This window comes from Mytilus edulis, chromosome 2 (genome assembly GCF_963676685.1).
Source record: "Mytilus edulis chromosome 2, xbMytEdul2.2, whole genome shotgun sequence".
NCBI classification, from domain to species: Eukaryota; Metazoa; Mollusca; class Bivalvia; order Mytilida; family Mytilidae; genus Mytilus; species Mytilus edulis.
The window spans coordinates 73612475-73636683 of record NC_092345.1 but is presented as its reverse complement, the minus strand read 5'-3'; the positions used below and the strand labels follow the sequence as shown (position 1 = coordinate 73636683).

Sequence of the window (24209 nt, the reverse complement as noted above, 5' to 3'; positions counted from 1 at the left end):
ATCGCTCACCTGACTCTACTTGGGTTTTTGAAATCATATAAAAAAAAGATAAAATTTGGCTACAAATTATCAACACTTGGCCAGCACCTGATAAGGAAAGGAGCATTCATTCAATTCAGTGGTTCTCTAGAAGAAGACTTTTGTATGCATTTCCCATAGGGTCCTATGTTAAACTAAGCCTCTTACTGGCGGCCATCTTGGAAGATGGATCAGCTACAAAGTAACAACACTTGGTAAGCATCTCATTAGAAACATTCATACTATGTTTGGTTTCATTCCATTTAGTGGTTCTCTAAAATAAGTCATTTGTATGCATTTCCCATAGGGTCCTATGTTAAACTAGGTCCCCCGCATGCTTTAATAAAAATATCTATAATATATCTAACTTTATCATCTTAAAGTTCTGCCAAAAAAACAAACAAAGGATAACATAGAGTCCATTAATTTGGAACCTAAACCATTAACACAGAATTCTTTTCAGCTTATAACCAAAATTGCTTCTCAACATCTAAAGGAATGGTCAACAAAACTTTTGCAAACAGTAAGCAAAGTTCAATTAAAATTGAATAAAAAAGCAAAAAAAAACAACATATTACACAACAATTGTAATATTGTCTGCTTTCATTTTTTATAGGTTATCAACCATTATAGAGACATCATCCTCTATGTATCAATTTTCTAATAAAAATAATTACAATAAATTTTACCTCCAACAATTGAAAAACCTCAATGCTGGATTCATTGTGTGACATATTTTCTGAACGAGATTATTGTCTATGTATGATAGCAGAAGCATAATTACAATCTAGAAAATCAATTTCATTATTTTACTTTTTTCACATCAAAAGATTTAAGTAATCTGATTCTTTAATTTTAGGAAACCATTGAAAATGTTTAACATCAAATGAATGGATAAGGATAAGAAACCTTATAACTTTCACTATTGTTCCTACAAACTTTTGTTCTACTTATCAAAATCAATTCTAGTTCATGGCCAACCAGCTTAAATTAACACTTTTGCATGCTGCTGCTATCAGACAGTTTAGACATATTCTTATCATATTTTAAAACAATGAAACCATATTTTTGCTTCCTAAACTTGAATATAATTTTGTTTTTTAATTTCCTTTAAATCCTTTTCCCTTCAATTTAACATGAACTGTATATCTCTTCTAAAACTAAGATAAATAGGTTGAACTAAGCACTATCTTTTACAGGATCCTCTTTAAATTCCACTAAATCATCATCTGAATCTATCTTGGTTGTTTTGTTATCTTGTGTGCCAAACTGTGTAACAGTCAAATCTATAACTTCCTGTTTAGAATGACCTTCAGGAATGGGAAAGTCAAATACTATTGGTGGATTGTCAGGTTTATAACGTAAAGTACAAGTGGAGGCATTGATGTATGTGGTAAATCCATCTGAGGTTACACCATATCCTATAACGAAAATTGGAATAATTCTATATAACACAAAATAAATTCTTGAAACTTATTCATTTTCATGATCTAGATATTTCTTGCAGTAAATTTCATTTGTAAAATAACATGATTCATACTAAAAATTTTAAGGCTCAATCTCTAGTTGGATATGAAAGATACCAATTGGATATTCAAACTCATAAATGGAAAACAAACTAACAATGCCATGGCGAAAAAGGAGCTTTGTCATGAGTGCATGCCAGCTGGTGCATGCTACTTCAATCACCCTTTAAGATCTACCATATGATTGAAGGTTGCACTTTGCACATACCACTGTTTCACAAACCACGCCTCTTTTAGGTAGATATATAATATTCATTGATATTTTGTATAGTTTACCTACTAATTCTCAGCTATGATCTCTATGTATCATCTTGTAGAGACAAAACCTGGGAATGTTACTAGGATAAATACATATTCATTGCGGCTAAATTGAATTCTGACGCAGACCCAAAGTGAAGGAAGAGGTAGTATAGAATTTAAGTACAAGATTAAACTCTTATAAGTTTGAGGCATATAAAAGATGAAAATATGCTGCCGAGTCCTATATTTTGACCTTTGAAAAAAACAAAAGTGCATATGAATATCCATTCTAAAATATAATTTTTGACCAAACTTAACAGTAAAAGTGGCACAGTTTTAGTTGTTTAAGGAGTTCATATGAGAAATTGCATTCTCTATAATCAAATTACAGGAGTGCATCCTTAAGGATGTTTGCTTGTCATGTTATGGAATTTTTGTCAGATTTTTGAAAATTGATGAATGTCTTAAAAAAATTGGCCCATGGACCCCCATTTTTCTTTATATAAATCTTTTACATGTATAATTATAAGCCATTTGTAAAAGTCTTACAATATCTTATTTATTTTTTAATAGTTTTTGAGAACTTTAACTGGTCAATGATAAAGCTATGAAAAATCAAGAGAAAACATTTTCACGCCAAAATTCCAATGGCTAATATCTCGAAAATAAGCACATTTACCCCTATATTTTTTTTTCGCTTTTTTGATTCCTTAATTAATCCCCCTATCAATATATACTAGTGTTATGGAAAGTTATTTAATTTGAAATTGAGCAGCTAACTTCCTTAAATGAATTTATATGATCAACTAGAAATACTGTTAGCACTGCTCAGGGAGACAACCTGACTAAAAAAAACTTTTCATAAAATTTTTAAGTTTGACAAAGTATTTGGTTTGTAACAAACTTTAACCTCAGAATATATCTATGAGTTAATTGTGAACTTAACCAAGTTCATTTATCATTATTACAGAAAAATGAAAATAAATATTTCTGAAATTTTGCTCTGGATACTGTTTTTTTTAACATTATCAAGCTGATTTTAGCATCTATTCAAATTTCTTAAAATTCAATGAAGCGTTTGACAAAGTTATAAACGACTGAATAACTTTTACCTCAGACTGAATCTGAATGTTAACTGTTAAAACAGTCCATTTATCAGTAGAATATAGAAAAATGAAAAATCAAGAAAAATTGAAATATGTCAAAATGTTGCTCTGGTCTTTACAAGCTTCTGTCCAAACTTCATAAAATTCCATGGAGGTTTGACAAAGTTATTAATATCTAACAAAACAATAACTACAGACTGAACCTAAATATCTCTTGCTTTTAAAATGGTAAAAGTGACGCCTTAAAAATTTAAACTTCATCCGTATGTTGTGGTTATAGACATTGTGTATAAGATTCATAAAATTTGTTTGAGGCAAACTTAGAAACAAAAAATTTACCATTTTTCCATTTGTAAAGGGGCATTACTTTAGAAAGGTAAACATGATACCACAAAAATTCAAACTTGATCTGTTTTATTGTGGTAATAATCATTATTTAAGTTTTAGGTCAAGTAAATTTTTTATATTTATTTTATTGTATTTATTTCTTGTTTGATTGATTTTTTGTACTTTTTGTTTTTTTCTGTTTTTTTTGTTCTGTTTTTTTTGTTCTTGTTGGTTTTTGTTTTTGTTTTTTTTGTTTTGTTTTGTTTTGTTTTGTTTTTTGTTTTTGTTTTTTTGTATTTTGTTTTTTGGGGTTTATTTTGTATAGGAAGGGGTATGTTAATATAAGCACTGACACTGACAGGTCAAAATGAATAAACATGTATTGTATTCTTCTTTATAGAAAAAAATGCATATATAAATTGTATGAGATGAAGAAAAACAAAATAAAGAATTATAAAAAAAAAGTAAATTTTGAGAATGGAAACTGATTTTGGGACGTACATACAGATAGACAAGAGCATGAGTTCATGCCCCATCTGCTATAGCAAGCTAGGGTATAAACAAGTGTGGAAATCTGATTATTTGCATGAATTTTCAAAGTCTTAGGACCATAACTCTGCACAAAATCTTCAGACTGGAACAAAATTTTAATTTGATCAGTAACTGGTCAAGGTAAAAACTATATTTCAAATATCAATATCTAGAAGCATACAGAAAAAAGTGTGGAAAACTGATTTGCCAGACTGATGGATGGACATACAGACAGATGAATGGAGTGTAAACCTAAAGTCCTCATTGAAAAGTCAGTAGGGGACGAAAAATATAATTGCATCTGCTTTCTTACAGTTTTTCTTTAATTTTGTGTAAATTACCTTCATGTATATGTCCAGATATATGATACAGGGGTTTTACTCTTTTCTGTATGGTATTTAGTAACTCTACACAGCCAGCTCTACAGCCATCAGAACATAAATCTCCATACCCTGAAACATACCACTTTGTAATTATTCATATAAAGGTCATGCATTTAATTACATGTATTTGTTTGTAATCTTATAAAGTTTCCTCTTGAACATTTGCTAAATTGTTTTACTAATACAGTATAGGGGGGTTATTTTTTGGGGGGTGCAAATTTTTGCTTATTTTCACAGATAGAAAAAAATCGCCAAAATAAATTCCGCCAATTAAAAACGGCTCATGCAAAGGTAAAAATAAAAGTATTAAATCTGCCAAAATAATAACCACCAAAATATTTCATATAGCTTATTCAATGAAATTCACCAAATTTTACATCCACAAAAATAACCTGCTATACGGTGGTTTTAAGTTTTTCATTCAGTTTAAAGGAATTTAAAATTTCTAGCCTAACACATCTATCTTACCAACAGGAGGACCATGTGTTATCAGTATATCTGTTCTCTCAGGAATCCAGTTCCATTTCTCTAACATTTCTTCCCCTCTTTCTAAATTAAAACCCCAGTCACCAAACCATGGCTGCCTACAACAAAAAATGCACGATTTCCATAAGAAATACATAAACAATATTCTTGACATCTTAACCATAAGACATAAATACAACTCGCTCAGTGCCTACATTCAGTACTTAAAGTACAAAAAATTGTGCTCAAAACATGAAGTCTGAACCTTTTATTGGTCACTAAAATTCTACTTTGATTAGTGAAGTTCTGAGTCTGAGTATGATAATCGTGTACAAAGTTTGTATGACCCTAAGGCCTAGTCTAACTGTAAATTCAAAACAGTCCTAGCTAGCAGTATGGGGTTGATGTTCGTAAAATGTAAACAGGGGAAATATAAGAAAATAACAGACTATATAGGTCATATAACTTATACCATCATAATTCATCTAATTTTTACATCAGTATTGCTCTCTTAAATTCTCTCTTTCTATCATAATTTCAAAACAAAACAAAAAGACAAAAATGCACAAATAAAAACCTTCATTTCGGGACGAAAAAATCCTGAAGATTTCTGCAATATTGACTTTTTGTAGCTCTTGTCTTACTGATCATTTTTCTTTTTAAAGTTTTAAAGTTTCTATGTATCTATTATCCTTTTGAAGATAATAGACAAAAAGCAACCAAAAAAAAATGTAGAAATCATCATTAAAGGGGCATTAGCTGTCAAATCTATGTTCACTGATTTGACCCAAATTCTCATATTTGCTTTATAACCTTCTAAAATCTATGTATATCCAACTTACAAAAAGTCTTAAACCATTAACAATGCATAGGCTAGATAATATTTATCCCTATTTCATGTGTATTTTAGTCTAGACACCATATTGGGCAAGCATAATCCTTTGACATACATTTTAAACTAGATACTTCAATCAAGCTCTTTCCACGTTATTTCTTGAACAAAATACTTGAAATGAATGTTATATACAGGTATCAATGATAATTTTAGCATTTTAAAAAAAATGTAGGATGCATAATTAATTTTCCCACCTGTGCACATGCGTACACGTGTTCTAGTTCATACAATGTAGTTCTGACGATTTTTCATTTAAAACCTTTTTTAATTTTTCATCAAATCGTGTTGATAAAACTAATTTCTTATAATTTTAATCTTTTGGACTAAATCAATTGGATACAAACCGCTGAAATGTAAGAAAATAATTGTGAATAGACTGTTAATTTATACGATGTCCGGTACTGAAAATAGTTCACCTGTCACCTGAACAGGTAGATTTCAGCTGTCCAACAACTAATAAGTCTTGATTAAAATTAGAAGGTATTGAAGTAGGGGTTGTTTTGATAGTAATTAATCATCATGTCACTTTTATGACCGGAAATGTGTTGATGTTAAAGGCAAAAGGTTGGGTCAAAAAGATCGTGAATTATGATAAAATAACCGAAAAAGCCTTGAAAACTAAAAACAATATGACCGTTTCATTCTTTAACCAGCCGGACTTTTACCGGACATTATACAAATGACCGGAATATATGACCGTTTTGGAAGCCCTGCTTCAATGATGATTGTTGATTAGTTTGGTTTAATTTAGCCCAGTAGTTTCAGAGGAGATGATCTTTAAAAAAGTTAATAGACAACAAGCCATGACAACAGACAGCAGGCACCTAGTATAAAGAAAGGATATGTCAAAGAAGTTATTTCAAGGAGAACTCCAGTCCTTTTACTAACCAAGGGGATCCATAAATGTTGATACCATACAATGTTACCATAGAATCTTCTAAGTATACACAGTTAGTCAGCAGTTCCTTAACCTTATTCACTCCATTTTCCTCTAGAAATTTTTTCACTTTTTCTTTTTTTATATGCCATCTGTTAAGTTTCTCTTCCATTGAGTCATCAAACGTTAAATCATGGTTGCCTGCTATTAGAACTTTATGTTTATGTGGAAGTGTAGCTGAAATGAAAAATAAGTTAAGGATCATCCAATTCACACAATTCCACTCAAGCTTTAGTCATCCATCTTTGAAACAATTTAAAAAATATATATAAAAGAACATAGTTCTAATAAATTTCTCTTTTGAATTGATTTGCACTTCTCATTTTGGGACCTTTTATAGCTGATTTATACAGTATTGAGTTTTCTAAGTGTTGAATGGTGTGGGCCGTAGGCTATTTACTCGTTCTTTTCATTGTAACCAGAGAGCATGAATTTCGTCCACAAGGACTCGAACCCTAGACCTCTGTGCTACATAGCAGCTTGTTATCCAACTGAGCTTAAGAAGTATTTTCCTAGATCAACTGCTTACGGCTGGCTAAGTATCTACCACATGTTCTAAGGGAAGCAATCCTGTCATGTCATAATAAATTTGTCATTAAAATGTTAAATTGGATAGACCATTGAGTAGTTTGCTAAACACTCTATCATAATAGTTTATTTTCATACTATACGTATACCTAAATAATCATTAAACTGCTTTATTTCTTTTGGTTGACCAACATTGGTGATGTCACCAGCATGCAAGAGAACATCCCCATCAGGGACAAAATCTTTGGTACAAAACTCAATTTTAGAATGTGTATCTGATATACAAACAAAGCGGATTTTATCTTCTGTGATTGGTGTCTTTGGATCCATATGTTTAACTTTCTTTTGATTTTGTTTGACTTTCATCTTGTCCCACACTTTGTTTGCATTTTTGGACATGGAATCCACCTGGATGATTACAGGTCCATCTAAAAATAGACACATTAAAAAGTGTTATACAACACAAACCGCAAGCTATGCCAGTAAGCATGGTAAGAGAAATGGTATGTCTCACCATCTATCAAAGTGCTTGTAAGCACTCCTTGGTAAAGAATCACTAAAGATTGCTTTAATCAGTGGGAAGTAAAATCAAATATTGCATTACATAAATTTGAAGCATTGGTTGTAGTTGATTCAACTAAAGGAGGCTCGAGGGTATAAAAATTTCAGGAAAAAATCAAACATTTGTTTTTCATTACAAATTTTATTTATTTCCTTTTGTAGCTGTTACTTTATCATATGGTACAAAAATCATTCAAAACAATCAATTCGTGTTGGTCCCAGATGACTTTCAAAATGTATACATCATTGAAAAAGTTCCAAATTATCTCCCTTTGGTGGAAAAATGCCATTTTTTGGCTCTAAAATTGAAATATCTTTTTCAAATCATCGGTTACCTATCTTTTTTAATATAATTTCCATATAAGCTGTACTTAAACTAAATTATTGTAAAATTTTAGCGATTTCTGTAATAAATTTCTTTATTTTATTTCGATATTACCTTTATTTCTCCTATTACTTCAACAGAAAAAAACCACCTTTACCAAAATGTATGCTTCTTTCGAAGGCAGATTGTGAGCGCAAATGAACGGTGACCCTACTTTTTTATTTTATTTTTCTATTAACTATAAGATAAAGTTCATTTATAGAAAAATATAGAGAAATCCTATATAAATGATTTAGACCCGCGAACCCCCTTAAATTCTGGATAAAGGAAGATAACTTCAATTTTTAAAGTTTTGAATGCATTTTATGTAATCTTTACACCAAAACATAAATAAATTTCAGAGAATATATGTAGGTCTACCTGCAGACCAAATATATTGTTACCTTATTTCAAGCCTGCATTAAAGAATTTAATCACAAAACAGGAAATGTTTGTAGGACATGAACCGGTTTTCATCCTCAATTTCAGGCCAAAATCAGCCTTTATTGGACCTTCTCCTTTAAAATATTGAACAATTGAGGACTTCAACATTTGTTTAAAGTGTGCATAATTGTCTTTTCAATGGAAAAAAAATAATAAGCATGTCGGGAAAGATATAAATTAAAGATAAAGTTGATATCATTTAGTTGAATGATAAGTTCTAAAATCTAAACTTACTATTCATTTTAAAAATTGTTTTGTCAAAATTTGTTGACTTCTGCACTCTAGCTATTTACTAAGTTAGAAAGGGGCATGACTTTAGAGTTCATTAAGTGACTGACTGCCATAATTTACAGTGTTTGCTAGTTTTAGGTTTTTACATTTTGTCCTAGCATTGTGTATAAGTTTCATAAAATTTAGATGGGATAAACTTAATGTAGTCTAGAGTGTGGGAGTGAAAAATGGAAGTGGATGTAAAGAAGGACAGAAAGACTAAGAGATTGACAGTAGGAAGGACAAGGGTACATTAAAATCCTCCTTTCCTTGCTAGCTGAGGGGAATAAACAAACACCTTATCTTTTCTTTAATTATTATTTGCACTTTGACATTATGTGAAATCAAATTAATGCACAACATTGCATACCAGATTTCTACGGCCTTTAATAAAACGAAAGCAGAAGAAGATTCATTACAGTATAGTATGTACATGTAGGTAGAAAGACAATCAAATTAATACATTGAAGTGTGTTATTATTGTATGCATTTATTTGTAAAAAAAAATCCAACCTGCAGACTCTTCCGATTTCTCATTTCCAAACATCATATTCTTTAATGAATTAAACATAGTTGCATTGTTTTCAACCTACAAATATAAAAATTAATCAATCATAATTAATGTCATTATACATTTATTTAATGAATAAAAGGATCCTACAAATCAATGCAAGATACATTCACAGAAAATAATTATATTTATAAGTACATCTGAGTCATATATATATAACCGGTTGAAATTTCATTGTATTGGGAAAAAAATCTTACTTGATCTATAACTTGACATGGTGTAATCTATATTTGTAACAAATATAAAGTCAAAATCTTCAAGCATGACAAAAAAAAGTTATGAAAACTGATATTTTATTAAGTCCAAGGACCAAAACTCTGTCCAAAATCTTCTGACTGGAGTCACTTGACCCAAATTCAAACTTGAACTGTAACTTGTCATGATGAAACTATATACCAACTATCTAATCAATATCTTAAAGCATGACAAAAAAAAGTGTGGAAAACTGATTATTTTAGTAAATTTTATAAGTCAAAGGACCATAACTCTGCACAAAATCTTCAAACACGAACAAATTTCGAACTTGATCTGAAACTTGTCACGATAAAATTAACCAAATATAAAATCAATATCTTAAAGCATGATTGGCGTTCGAAGGCTACACGTAACTGCCTCTAGTTTTATAACTTAATGTCATATGATCAGGAATAAAATGTGAATATACCTGGAAATTATTGCAATAAGTGAAAACCAGGTGCTCCGCAGGGCGCAGCTTTATACGACCGCAGAGGTCGAACCCTGAACAGTTGGGGCAAGTATGGACAAAACATTCAAGCGTGATACAGCTCTGAATTTGGATTGTGATCAAATTTTTGACATTACATGTTTTTTTTTACACAAAACAAATGTCAAGATTTTACAAATCAATTAAAGATTTCTTCTTCAAACTTTTTAAATCTAAAATTAAATAGTTGACACAGCATAGGTTTCTGACACAGAATGAATGTGGTCTAATGAACTTAAAATATTTTTTTGCCTTTGAGCAATTCACTATGCTGTTGAATATTAATCCTCTCAAAAAAATGTTTGAAGAAATTTTCTTTTTATTTATGAAATCTGAAATGAGAAAAATTTAAACCCCCCCCTTTTTTTTCACATCCCCGTTTCCCTTTTTCCAAAACTGATATCAATTCAAATTTCTAATGGAGTTTGCAACAATAACTACTCTTTTAAATACATCATAAAATATTAAAATGTAAAATAAAGTGCTTGTTATCACTGAATGGTAAAGATTGGTTGGTAGTAAAAGTGAATATACATTGTTTATTGTATAAAACAATAAAAAAAACTTCATCAGCAACATTTTATATTGGCAAATTTCCAATGAAGTTATTTACATAAAGTTATTGGCAAATAAAAATAGAAAATGACATCATAGTCATGTCTGGCAAATGTCCAACATACATTATCTAAAAACATTTTAGATAAGATAAGGAAAAAAAGCTTCATCAGCAACATTTTATATTGGCAAATTTCCAATGAAGTTATTTACATAAAGTTATTGGCAAATAAAAATAGAAAATGACATCATAGTCATGTCTGGCAAATTTCCAACATATATTATCAACTTCTATTCTATACAAAGAAAGATAACTCCAATTGAAAATTAATTGCTATTGCACAATATTGTGCAATTAGATATTTCTTGCTATTGTGCAATACTGTGCAATTGAAAATTTCTTGCTATTGCACAATACTTGATATGGAATCCTGATTTGGACCAACTTGAAAACTGGGCCCATAATCAAAAATCAAAGTACATATTTAGATAAAGCATATCAAATAAGCCCAAGAATTAAATTTTTGTTAAAATCAAACTTAGTTTAATTTTGGACCCTTTGGACCTTAATGTAGACCATTTGAAAACTGGACCAAAAATTAAGAATCTACATACACAGTTAGATTTGGCATATCAAAGAACCCATTTATTCAATTTTTGATGAACAAAGTTTAATTTTGGACCCCCATTTGGACCAACTTGAAAACTAGGCCAATAATTAAAAATCTAAGTACATTTCTAAATTCAGCATATCAAACAACCCCCAGGATTCAATTTTTGTTAAAATCAAACTAAGTTTAATTTTGGACCCTTTGGACCTTAATGTAGACCAATTTGAAAACGGGACCAAAAATTAAGAATCTGCATACACAGTTAGATTCGGCATACCAAAGAACCCCAATTATTCAATTTTTGATGAAATCAAACAAAGTTTAATTTGGACCCTTTGGGCCCTTTATTCCTAAACTGTTGGGACCAAAACTCCCAAAATCAATACCAACCTTCCTTTTATGGTCATAAACCTTGTGTTTAAATTTCATAGATTTCTATTTACTTAAACTAAAGTTATTGTGCGAAAACCAAGAATAATGCTTATTTGGGCCCTTTTTTTGCCCTTAATTCCTAAACTGTTGGAACCAAAACTCCCAAAATCAATCCCAACCTTTCTTTTGTGGTCATAAACCTTGTGTCAAAATTTCATAGATTTCTATTAACTTAAACTAAAGTTATAGTGCGAAAACCAAGAAAATGCTTATTTGGGCCCTTTTTGGCCCCTTATTCTTAAAATGTTGGGACCAAAACTCCCAAAATCAATCCCAACCTTCCTTTTGTGGTCATAAACCTTATGTTAAAATTTCATAGATTTCTATTCACTTTTACTAAAGTTAGAGTGCGAAAACTAAAAGTATTCGGATGACGACGACGACGACGACGACGACGACGCCAACGTGATAGCAATATACGACGAAAAATTTTTCAAATTTTGCGGTCGTATAAAAAAATGATTACTCACAGAGATTTTAAGATTTGAAATGTCAAAATTTCGACTTTGAACAAAAAGTTCAATGCCGATTTATTTATACTACGTCCCGTCCAAATCCGTTGTATCAGGTCCGTTCGCGCCCAATATATTTTCGCACCCTACACGTTCGCACCTCGCACGTTCGCACCCAAGGTCCGTTCACACTCTACACGTTCGCGCCCAATTTTAATTCAAATTCCAGTTGAATAATTGGAAAATCATGATTGTTGTTTTTCATTGCTTTCGTGTAAATACTAAATGTATTTATAGCTTGGTATGAGTAAAAGATTGAAGATTTTAAATGAAAAACACAAAAGATAATTGTTTTAACAGCTTGGTCCCTTTGATCTGAAATAATGAAACAATACACTATTATATATTACTATACATGATAAAATTTAATCAACACACACAAAAAAAAAGAAACGTAGTCAGAATCTCACTTCATTTTGAAACAAGTCAATGAAACAAAAGTTATAGCAATACACTAACCAAAACATAAACGTAAACGCAAACCCTCGCAAAATTTAGATGGGCCCGAAAATGAAACTGAGATGAAAAACAACAACAAAAGGGTTAAAAATGACGATCCTAATAACTCAGAGTCAGCAGTTTTATATGCAATTAATACTTTGACAGAGAAAGTGAATTCAGTTTTCGATTCTCTAAGTAGTCGTATGGATAATCTGGAGAAGAAATTTGAGGACGGATTATCGGAAAAGATAGCTGATGCTGTACGCAAGGTCGTGCATGAAGAATTTGGTAAAGAAATCTCCACCTTCAAAAAGCAAATAAATCAGGACATAGGCAATATAAAATCTGATTTAGATAAACTCACGAAATCTTACGCAGAAGTTGCAAAACCATCCGCAAATAATAAGAAATGTAACATTGTTATTAAAAACCTAACCCCGTGTACGATAGAGATAAATGATCCATCTGCCATGATGAACACTGTTAATAAGTTATTACGAGACGGATTAAAACTAACGGACATCAAAGTTAGTCAGGCAAAAAGGTTAACACCTAAAGGCAACGGTAGATACATTTGAACAAAAGCAAAAACTTATGAAATCAAAATCCAGTTTGAAAAAGTCTAAGAATTTTGCAAACGTTTATATTGAAAATGATCTTACACCTGAAATGCGTACACTGTAAATCTAAGTGTTAATAAATAGAACACTGCTTGAACGCTTTTTTGTAACACTTTTTGAACGCGTAATGGTGTTCCAAATGTTAACACTAGTGTTCATCAAATGAATATGTGGTGTACAGTTTTTAATGCCTTTGTGTTTCATTTTTGAACACATGATGTTAGAGACCTTAACACTAGTGTTCAACGATTTAACGTGTCCGAATGTTCAAAATCTTCATACGTCGACGCGTTCAACAGCCATGTAACACTTTTTGAACACACAGAACATGTTTAAAAATCAAAATGTTAAGATTCAGAACACCAGACGTTTACATTCAGAACACTTGACATAGGTGTTCAAATTGATGGTGTTCAAATGTGGAACATGTTCTATTGTTGAGCGTACATAATTTTCCATAAGAATTAAACTTAATTAAACTGTTATAAAAACTATACTCAATCAGGCAAAATACAACAATAAAACATATTTTAACAAATAATTCTTTATATAATCAAATGAGCATATATGTAAGAAAAGTACACAAGAATACCTTATGATATCACAAGTAACAGTCAGTGAAATCACATACATAATGTTTTTAGGCTGACTTAAATATATCACAAATAATGATTTCCCCCTACATGTACATGACAAGATAGTTGCTACATCATATGTATCCTAACCAAAAAAGCATGTCAATGTGATAAGAAGATAGTTTATGATATAGATATTTGTCACAATGAAAGTTTAAAAGTTTGCAAATTCCAACAGTTCTTGTACGATCCAATTTTCAGTGCGTCTTCACTTAAAGCTATCAACTGGGTGGCATTTTAAGTGTTGTTATCAACTTCCAATGTCAAAATCCTCCACAACAAGTAATGTCTATGAACCTATATATCCTGCAAAATAAAATTTAAAATTATTAGAAGAAAGTTTTAAATTTCATAAAGCATCAAATTATGCAATGGTTGTTATGCTTTAATTTCGATATATACTAAAGTACAAATTGATAGTCTATGGCAGTGAAATGCAAGTTTTGACATTATAAATTACAAAAGTCGATTTCTTGACCTAAGGTATACAGATATAGAAATGATACACCTACATAAGCTAATATATATATATCTATATTGTTATACCTTTTTGACATCTTTCTTTTTTCCAACACTTTATAGCATGCAGAAATGACCTTTGTGGGATTATTGGCTACCGGTTTCTAATTCAAACATTTCAATCTAACGATTCCTGCAAATAAAAAAAAACCGAATGCATTTTCTAAGTCAAAAATGGTGTTCCAAATGTTTACACTAGTGTTCATTATTTGAATGTGTGGTGTTCAGTTTTAATGCCTTTGTGTTTCACTTTTGAACACTTGATGTTAGAGTTCTTAACACTTAGTGTTCATCAATTAAATGTGTGGTGTTCAGTTTTTAATGCCTTTGTATTTCATTTTTGAACACTTGATGTTAGAGTTCTTAACACTTAGTTTCATCAATTTAATGTGTGGTGTTCAGTTTTTAATGCCTTTGTGTTTCATTTTTGAACACTTGATGTTAGAGTTCTTAACACTTAGTGTTCAGCTAATATACGTGGATGTCAAAAATCATCATTAACTTTATTCCGTATAACAGACAGACGATCACAGACTGGTTATTCATCAGTTTAGGAAATCATCAGAACAAAGCTGACAGTTATTAACGCTTAATCTAAATCCTGTTCTTTAATTCGTCTTATGTTGAATATTGAAAATTTGGATATAACAGTTATGAATATTTGACAAATATATATCTGACAAAATAACAAGGAAGCCATCGGGACTACCTATAGAGATTACCCTAACTTGTTACTCACTTCTTTCCTGTTCATGTGGGATAGAAGTCCCTTCTCAAGCTCTCTTCCTTATGTGTATCAATTCTTCGTTTAACCGCCTAAATCACAAGCTGATATCTGTTTCCGGTATTTGGTACCCTGGTATATTTTTTTTTTTAACGCGAGGTGTTCAAAATTTCGAACGATTTGAACACTGATTAAACATGTAATGTTAATAAACTGAACGGATCATGAAAAAAGATAAACATCGACATATTTTTATTACGATATCATCATAACAGGCCTCATTGATATGCATAATTATGTCACTTATAAGTAAAACTACTAATAATAATCAAATAAGTTCATAAACTATACATATATGCCAGCTTGGAAGTTTAATATTTCACAAGTACTAAATTATTAGTAAAAAATTCACAAGATCATCATGCTGCGTATACATTCATATTTTTTAATGAATTTCTTTGTAAATTTGCCAATTAGAAGGATAGAAAATCGGACAAACAATTATCTTCTTTTTTAGATCAGAATTTGAACACCGGTGTTCACTGTGTCTGAACACACATGTTAGGATTGTTAACACAAACGTTAAAATTTTGAACACGTCTCTAAGCATGAACATATGACGTTAAAATATTGAACATGCAGTGTACAAATTTTAAACGCGTCCGGACGCGTCAGGCGTCAGGTATATTTACAGTGTAACAATGACAACAATTTATGGCAAATTCTTAAAATGGTTGGAAAAGAACGTAATTTCAAAGTTTTTGGTGGTAGAATCCTCCCGAATAAAGCAAGCTAGGAAAACGTCAGGCTTGGTGTGTGGAACGTAAATGGTTGGTCTAAACATAAAAATTCTGATAATTCTAGGATTAGAGAAAGTGTTTTGAATTACCTTAATTTGGATATAATTGGTGTTTGTGAAACCTTCTTAAAAAAGGATGATAATATTGAAATTAGTGGTTATCAATGGTATGGCCATAATAGAAAGTTTAAAAATGCAAAAACGAAGAGAGGATCTGGTGGTGTGGGTGTGTTGATAAAAGTTGAAGTCTTGGATAATTTCAGTGTTTCAATTCTTGATAGTTCAGTGGAAGATATTTTGTGGATTAAATTATCACATAAATATGATGATTCAAATAATATATGTTTCTGTGTTTGCTATTTACCACCGGAAGGGTCAAGTCGTTTGAATGATGGTGAAAAATTCTATAATGATCTGCTACAACAAGTTTATTGCTACCAAAATGAAGGCTTTGTGTATATTGGTGGAGATGTTAATTCTAGATGCGGGAGCGAGCAGGATTACATACAAGGTGTGGATGATATTAATGACAGAGAAATAATTGACGTTTCTAGTAACAAGTACGGCGATCTTCTAATTGACTTTTTGACCAGTTGTAACTTGTGTATGCTAAATGGTCGTGCTGATGGAAATAACAACTTCACTTGTGTATCAAAGCGTGGACGGTCAGTTGTTGACTATGTCTTTGCACCTCATGAACAGTTAGACATGTGTACAAGCTGTGACGTGTATTTAATGTCTAATCTTAGAGTCGATACTGGTTTGAACTTTGAAAAGTCCATACTGGACCATGGACCAATAGTTTGGACTGTAAATGTAAAGAAAGACATTGCATGCGATACGAGACAAGCACCAAATACAGATAGACCGAGGTACAATTTGAAACGCTTCCCATTGAACTTTCTAAATAACAATAAACACATTCAAGATACTATTGACAAAATTGAAAACGAACTAGTCACAAATAAAGACATTAATAGTGCATATATACAGAGTTTGTTACTTTAATAGAAAAAGAGATGAAAGACACAGTTCCCCTATTGAAGACCCCAACAGGACCAAGTTCGAATAAAAGGAAGAAATCGCTTCGAAAACCATATTGGACTGAAGAACTTACCTCCTTAGGGAATAAAGTGTCTATTAAAGAAAAGCAGTGGTTGAAATGCAAAAACTGCACTAATCTGAGACGTAAACTAAAACAGGAATTTTGTAATATTCGTAATCAGTTCGATAAACTAAATAGAAATACTAAACGTAAATTTCAATTAAAGGAGCAGGATAATCTGTCTAAACTGTTTCAAAGTAATAACACTTGGGACTTTTGGAAATACATTGGTAATATTGGTATTGCGAATGAACGTCGCCAAAACATTCCATTCAAAGTAAAAACAGATGAAGGCTTTAGAAGTGATGTAGATGTTGTCCTGGACAAATGGAAAACAGATTATGAAAAACTATTTAATTCTGGTGATAATGGCAACTTTGATAACAATCATTTAGACTGGGTAAAGGGAAACAATCATGTTTTCCCGACTAGGAACTGTGACACTTTGAATTGCCCTCTTACGAGACAAGATGTCATTGACGCTGTAAATAGGACTAAATTGAATAAAGCCGTCGGTTTTGACTATATTCCTGCGGAAAGTTTACGCAATAGCATATGTATAGACCTGTTATTTAAACTTATTTCGTTCTGCTTTCAAAATGGTAAAGTGCCTGATTTATGGTTAAATGGAATTATTAATCCTATTCCAAACTAGAGGCTCTAAAGAGCCTGTGTCGCTCACCTTGGTCTATGTGCATATTAAACAAAGGACACAAATGGATTTATGACAAAATTGTATTTTGGTGATGGTGATGTGTTTGCAGTTCTTACTTTACTGAACGATTTTGCTTCTTACAATTATATCTATCATGAACTTTGCCCATTAGTAACAGAGAACTATATTTGGTAAAAATTTACATAAATTTACCAAATTAATGAAAATTGTTAAAAATTGACTATAAAGGGCAATAACTCCTTAAGGGGTCAATTGACCATTTAGGTCATGTTGACTTATTTGTAGATCTTATTTTGCTGAACATTATTGCTGTTTACAGTTTATCTCTAACTATAATAATATTCAAGATAATAACCAAAAACAGCAAAATTTCTTCAAAATTACCAATTCAGGGGCAGCAACCCAACAACCGATTGACCGATTCATCTGAAAATTTCAGGGCAGATAGTTCTTGACCTGATAAACATTTTTATCCCCTGTCAGATTTCCTCAAAATGCTTTGGTTTTTGGGTTATAAGCCAAAAACTGCATTTTACCCCTATGTTCTATTTTTAGCGGTGGCGGCCATCTTGGTTGGTTGACCAGGTCACGCCACACATTTTTTAAACTAGATACCCCAAAGATGATTGTGGCCAAGTTTGGATTAATTTGGCCAAGTAGTTTCAGAGGAGAAGATTTTTGTAAAAGATTACTTTAATTTACGAAAAATGGTTAAAAATTGACTATAAAGGGCAATAACTCCTAAACGGGTCAACTGACCATTTTGGTCATGTTGACTTATTTGTAGATCTTACTTTGCTGAACATTATTGCTGTTTACAGTTTATCTCTATCTATAATAATATTCAAGATAATAACCAAAAACAGCAAAATTTCCTCAAAATTACCAATTCAGGGGCAGCAACCCAACAACCGATTGACCGATTCATCTGAAAATTTTAAGGCAGATAGATCTTGACCTGATAAACATTTTTATCCCCTGTCAGATTTCCTCAAAATGCTTTGGTTTTTGAGTTATAAGCCAAAAACTGCATTTTACCCCTTTGTTCTATTTTTAGCCGTGGCGGCCATCTTGGTTGGTTGACAAGGTCACGCCACACATTTTTTAAACTAGATACCCCAAAGATGATTGTGGCCAAGTTTGGATTAATTTGGCCAAGTAGTTTCAGAGGAGAAGATTTTTGTAAAAGATTACTTTAATTAACGAAAAATGGTTAAAAATTGACTATAAAGGGCAATAACTCCTAAACGGGTCAACTGACCATTTTGGTCATGTTGACTTATTTGTAGATCTTACTTTGCTGAACATTATTGCTGTTTACAGTTTATCTCTAACTATAATAATATTCAAGATAATAACCAAAAACAGCAAAATTTCTTCAAAATTACCAATTCAGGGGCAGCAACCCAACAACCGATTGACCGATTCATCTGAAAATTTCAGGGCAGATAGATCTTGACCTGATAAACATTTTTACCCCAAGTCAGATTTGCTCTAAATGCTTTGGTTTTTGAGTTATAAGCCAAAAACTGCATTTTACCCCTATGTTCTATTTTTAGCCGTGGCAGCCATCTTGGTTGGTTGACCGGGTCACGCCACACATTTTTTAAACTAGATACCCCAATGATGATTGTGGCCAAGTTTGGTTTGATTTGGCCCAGTAGTTTCAGAGTAGAAGATTTTTGTAAAAGTTAACGACGACGGACGACGACGACGGACGACGACGGACGACGGACGCCAAGTGATGAGAAAAGCTCACTTGGCCCTTCGGGCCAGGTGAGCTAAAAATGATAGTGGTTGTAAATTCGATCCTATGTCATATAGAGGTATAACTATTTTATCTATCCCATGTAAAATTTTTGCTGACATTTTGAATAAGCGTTTAATGAAAATGAAATTTTATGTGATGAACAGAACAGTTTTCGAAAAGGTAGAAACTGTACAGATCATGTTTATGTATTAGATAATATTGTCAAAAGTAGAAAAAATGCAAACCAGGTGCTCCGCAGGGCGCAGCTTTATACGACCGCAGAGGTCGAACCCTGAACAGTTGGGGCAAGTATGGACAAAACATTCAAGCATGATACAGCTCTGAATTTGGATTGTGATCAAATTTTTGACATTACATGGTTTTTTTTTACACAAAACAAATGCCAAGATTTTACAAATCAATTAAAGATTTCTTCTTCAAACTTTTTAAATCTAAAATTAAATAGTTGACACAGCATAGGTTTCTGACACAGAATGAATGTGGTCTAATGAACTTAAAAGGTTTTTTTTGCCTTTGAGCAAATCACTATGCTGTTGAATATTAATCCTCTCAAAAAAATGTTTGAAGAAATTTTCTTTTTATTTATGAAATCTGAAATGAGAAAAATTTACCCCCCCCCCTTTTTTTTCACATCCCCGTTTCCCTTTTTCAAAACTGATATCAATTCAAATTTCTAATGGAGTTTGCAACAATAACTACTCATTTAAATACATCATAAAATATTAAGATGTAAAAAAACTGCTTGTTATCACTGAATGGTAAAGATTATTTAAATTTATCAGTTGGTAGTAAAAAGTGTATATACATTGTATATTGTATATAACAAAGATTTAAGTTGATTCTGGACAAAGAAAGATAACTCCAATTAAAAAAAATTCTTGCTATTGCACAAATAGGATATTTCTTGCTTACTATTCTGGACAAAGAAAGATAACTCTAATTAAAAAAAAATTTGCTATTTCACAATATTGTGCAATTAGATATTTCTTGCCATTGCACAATACTGTGCAATTGAAAAGACTTGCTATTGCACAATACTTAATATAATAATTTTAGATCCTGATTTGGACCAACTTGAAAACTGGGCCCATAATCAAAAATCTAAGTACATGTTTAGATTCAGCATATCAAAGAGGCCCAAGAATTCAATTTTTGTTAAAATCAAACTTAGTTTAATTTTGGACCCTTTGGACTTTAATGTAGAATTTGAAATTTGAAAACAGGACCAAAAATGAAGAATCTACATACACAGTTAGATTTGGCATATCAAAGAACCCCAAGGATTCAATTTTTGATGAAATCAAACAAAGTTTAATTTTGGACCCTTTGGACCTTAATGTAGACCAATTTGAAAACTGGACCAAAAAAACTTCAATAATCAAGAATCTAAGTACATTTTTAGATTCAACATATCAAAGAACCCAACCGATTCATTTTTTGTCAAAATCAAACTAAGTTTAATTTTGGACCCTTTGGACCTTAATGTAGACCAATTTGAAAACGGGACCAAAAGTTGAGAATCTACATATACAGTTAGATTCGGCATATCAAAGAACCCCAATTATTCAATTTTGATGAAATCAAACAAAGTTTAATTTTGGACCCTTTGGGCCCCTTTTTCCTAAACTGTTGGGACCAAAACTCCCAAAATCAATACCAACCTTCCTTTTATGGTCATAAGCCTTGTGTTTAAATTTCATAGATTTGTATTTACTTATACTAACATTATAGTGCGAAAACCAAGAAAAATGCTTATTTGGGTCCCTTTTTGGCCCCTAATTCCTAATCTGTTGGGTCCTAAACTCCCAAAATCAATACCAACCTTCCTTTTGTGGTCATAAACATTGTGTTTAAATTTCATAGATTTCCATTTACTTAACCTAAGGTTATTGTGCAAAAACCAAGAAAAATGCTTATTTGAGCCCTTTATTGGCCCCTTATTCCTAAACTATTGAAACCAAAACTCCCAAAATCAATCCCAATCTTTCTTTTGTGGTCATAAACCTTGTGTCAAAATTTCATAGATTTCTATTAACTTAAACTAAAGTTATGGTGCGAAAACCAAGAAAATGCTTATTTGTGCCCTTTTTGGCCCCTTATTCCTAAAATGTTGGGACCAAAACTCCCAAAATCAATACCAACCTTCCTTTTATGGTCATAAACCTTGTGTTAAAATTTCATAGATTTCTATTCACTTTTACTAAAGTTAGAGTGCGAAAACTAAAAGTATTCGGACGCCGGACGACGACGACGACGACGACGACGACGACGCTGACGCCAACGTGATAGCAATATACGACGAAAATTTTTTCAAAATTTGCGGTCGTATAAAAAGGATACATTTGTATGTTTTGACGCAAAGAAAGCATTTGATACCGTTGATAGAGACTGTCTACTATTTAAATTGAGAAAAATTGGTATTAGCGGTATATTTTTAAATTGTATTACTTCTTTATACAGTAATGTCAATTGTGCAGTCAGAGTAAATAACTTTATGACATCCTTTTTTCCTGTTGCTCTTGGTGTAAAACAAGGCTGTGTTTTATCACCGACTTTATTTTCTATCTATGTAAATGATTTAGTCTCAGATATTAAAGAAGCAAATTGTGGTATTCAAATAGATGACATAATGGTCTCTATGTTATTATATGCTGATGAGATTGCACCTGATGCAGAGAAACTGCAAAAGCAGTTGGACATTTTAAACAAGTGGTGTGAAAAGTGGAGATTACATGTAACTCTAAATAAAAACAAAACCAAAATTGTTCATTTTAGAAATAAATCTATACTAAGAAGTAATTTTCAGTTCAAATGTGGTGAACTTTGTCTTGAATATGCAGCTTGTTATAAATATCTTGGTGTACTTTTGAATGAATTTTCAGATTATTCTATAATTGCCAAAGCATTGTTTAAATCAGCTAATAGAGCTCTTGGTGTTATTAAAGCAAAATTTTGTAAAACTGGTGGTATGAATTTTGATGTATTTACTAAATTATATGACACTTTAGTCAAACCCATTTTTACATATGCTTCTGGTGTATGGGGCATTACTATACATAATTGTATAAATAATTTGCAAAACAATGCTTGTAAATTTTTCTTAGGCTTAAGCAAAAGAAGCAGCAACTTAGCTGCTAGAGGTGATATGGGTTTTTTATCAGGTGATGCACTACTAAAAGTTGAAGTTTTTAAACTATGGAATCGTCTTAAATGTGACAATACCAGTAATATATGTAAAAAGGTTCATACCTGGGCGATTAGAAGAAAATCGTCATGGGATTATAGGGTTTTACAGTTAGCTCGTAAATATAGTTTGATTATAAATGTAAAAGATGAAATTAATATGAGCAATGTATGGGACTCTATACAAACTTTTGAAAAAGAATCTTGGCACCATGAAGTATGGAATGATAAAAATAATGTCAATGGTAATAAATTAAGATTTTATAGATTGTTTAAAACTTGTATTGGTACGGAGCCTTATGTAAAGGTAGTTAATAATAGATGCCACCGACGTATTTTGTCATTATTCAGAGCTGGTTCGTTACAACTTAAAGTTGAAACAGGTCGATATGCTAGACCACCAGAACCTCTTCAAGACCGTTTATGTATTTTTTGTGATAGTTGCCAAATTGAAGATGAAAAACACTTTCTTTTTACTTGTTGTTTTTACTCTGATATCAGACATGAATTATATGCCAAAGCCTGTCTTTTAAATGTTGATTTTGAGTATTTATGCGATATTGAAAAACTTCGTTATCTTATGTGTAATGAGAATATGGTTCCTCTTTTAGCTAGTTCCCTTTATCATATGTTTTATTGACGAAAACGTGTCATCTAGAAATTATATATGTTTTTTTTATTATTATTTTTTTTTTATTTAATACGAAATACTTTTTAAATGTAACAAAGCTGTCCTTTTATGTATGTATTAGATGTTTGCTTTAATGATAGTGTCTCATAAGTCGTTTTCGGCTGGCATCCTTTTACTTAAATGTTAGGTTCTTATGACTTTATGTGTATATATATATTGATATTGTAATGGATGGTGACACTTTAATAAAATAAATCTTATCTTATCTTATCATGATAAACAGTTATTGACAACACAAAATAAAACGTTGACAGAATTCCACTTTATTTAGAAAGGAATATAATTTTTTTAACAATACACTACCGGTATCCAAAACATGATTAAGATTTATTCAACACAAAAAAAAAATGCTGTCTCACTTTATTTTGAGACCATGAAAACAATTATACTTATAAGAATACTACTTGCCAAAGCTTGATTACAAAGTTATTTTAAAAACACAAAACCAATTAAAATTGGGCGCGAACATGTACAATGTAGGGTGAGAACGGACTTTGGGTTCAAACATGTAGGGTGCGAAAATGAAAGGGGACAAACATGAGTGGGTGCCAACGTGAATGGGCGCGAACGGACCCGGATTCCAAAATCGTAGAAACTATCCTGGTGAGGTTTAGAATATTTTTCTTTCAATATTAACTATATTTATTAATATAATTTAATAATTGAATATACGATATCTTTTTAGATGAGAATCAAATTAAAAATGTATTACAAACAAGTGTGAAAAACAGAAGAACATTTTTTAAAGTTCTTAGCATTAAATGTTCATAAACAGCTTTATGAGAGAGAAAAAACATGTCCAGTTATGTTTAATTATGTTCATAAACAGCTTTATGAGAGAAAAAAAAACATGTCCAGTTATGTTTTAAATTAATTTCTTGAAAACTAAGCGTTTAAAAAAAATAAAACCTGACTTACTATTTTGAGCGAATTTCATTTAAAAAGAAACATGATCATCATCTCTATTTTTGTTTTGATTCAATAGCGAAAAGTTCATAACTGAACATGACTTATTAGCCTGCATTAAACAGTTAGAGAACCTAGA

The 24209-nt window shown here is 31.4% G+C and overlaps 1 protein-coding gene across 1 annotated transcript; it reads right to left on the bottom strand.

Moving 5' to 3' along the window:
- Positions 1–1136: 1136 nt before the first annotated feature.
- Positions 1137–24209, bottom strand: LOC139512903 (metallophosphoesterase MPPED2-like). Its single transcript, XM_071300864.1, has 7 exons — positions 24083–24209; positions 9109–9184; positions 7106–7384; positions 6380–6605; positions 4600–4715; positions 4090–4200; positions 1137–1439 (listed from the first exon to the last, which is right to left on the bottom strand). The coding sequence occupies exons 2-7, from the start codon at positions 9164–9166 to the stop codon at positions 1198–1200; spliced, it is 1032 nt and encodes a 343-aa protein (XP_071156965.1). The 5' UTR covers positions 9167–9184; positions 24083–24209; the 3' UTR covers positions 1137–1197.

Excerpts from the sequence above, each read along its gene's own strand:
- LOC139512903 (XM_071300864.1), bottom strand. The coding sequence starts at position 9,166 with ATGTTTAATTCATTAAAGAATATGATGTTTGGAAATGAGAAATCGGAA. Across the intron at positions 4,201-4,599 it reads AACACATGGTCCTCCTGTTG|GGTATGGAGATTTATGTTCT; the intron begins GTAAGATAGATG and ends GGTATGTTTCAG. Across the intron at positions 1,440-4,089 it reads ATCTGGACATATACATGAAG|GATATGGTGTAACCTCAGAT; the intron begins GTAATTTACACA and ends TTTTCGTTATAG.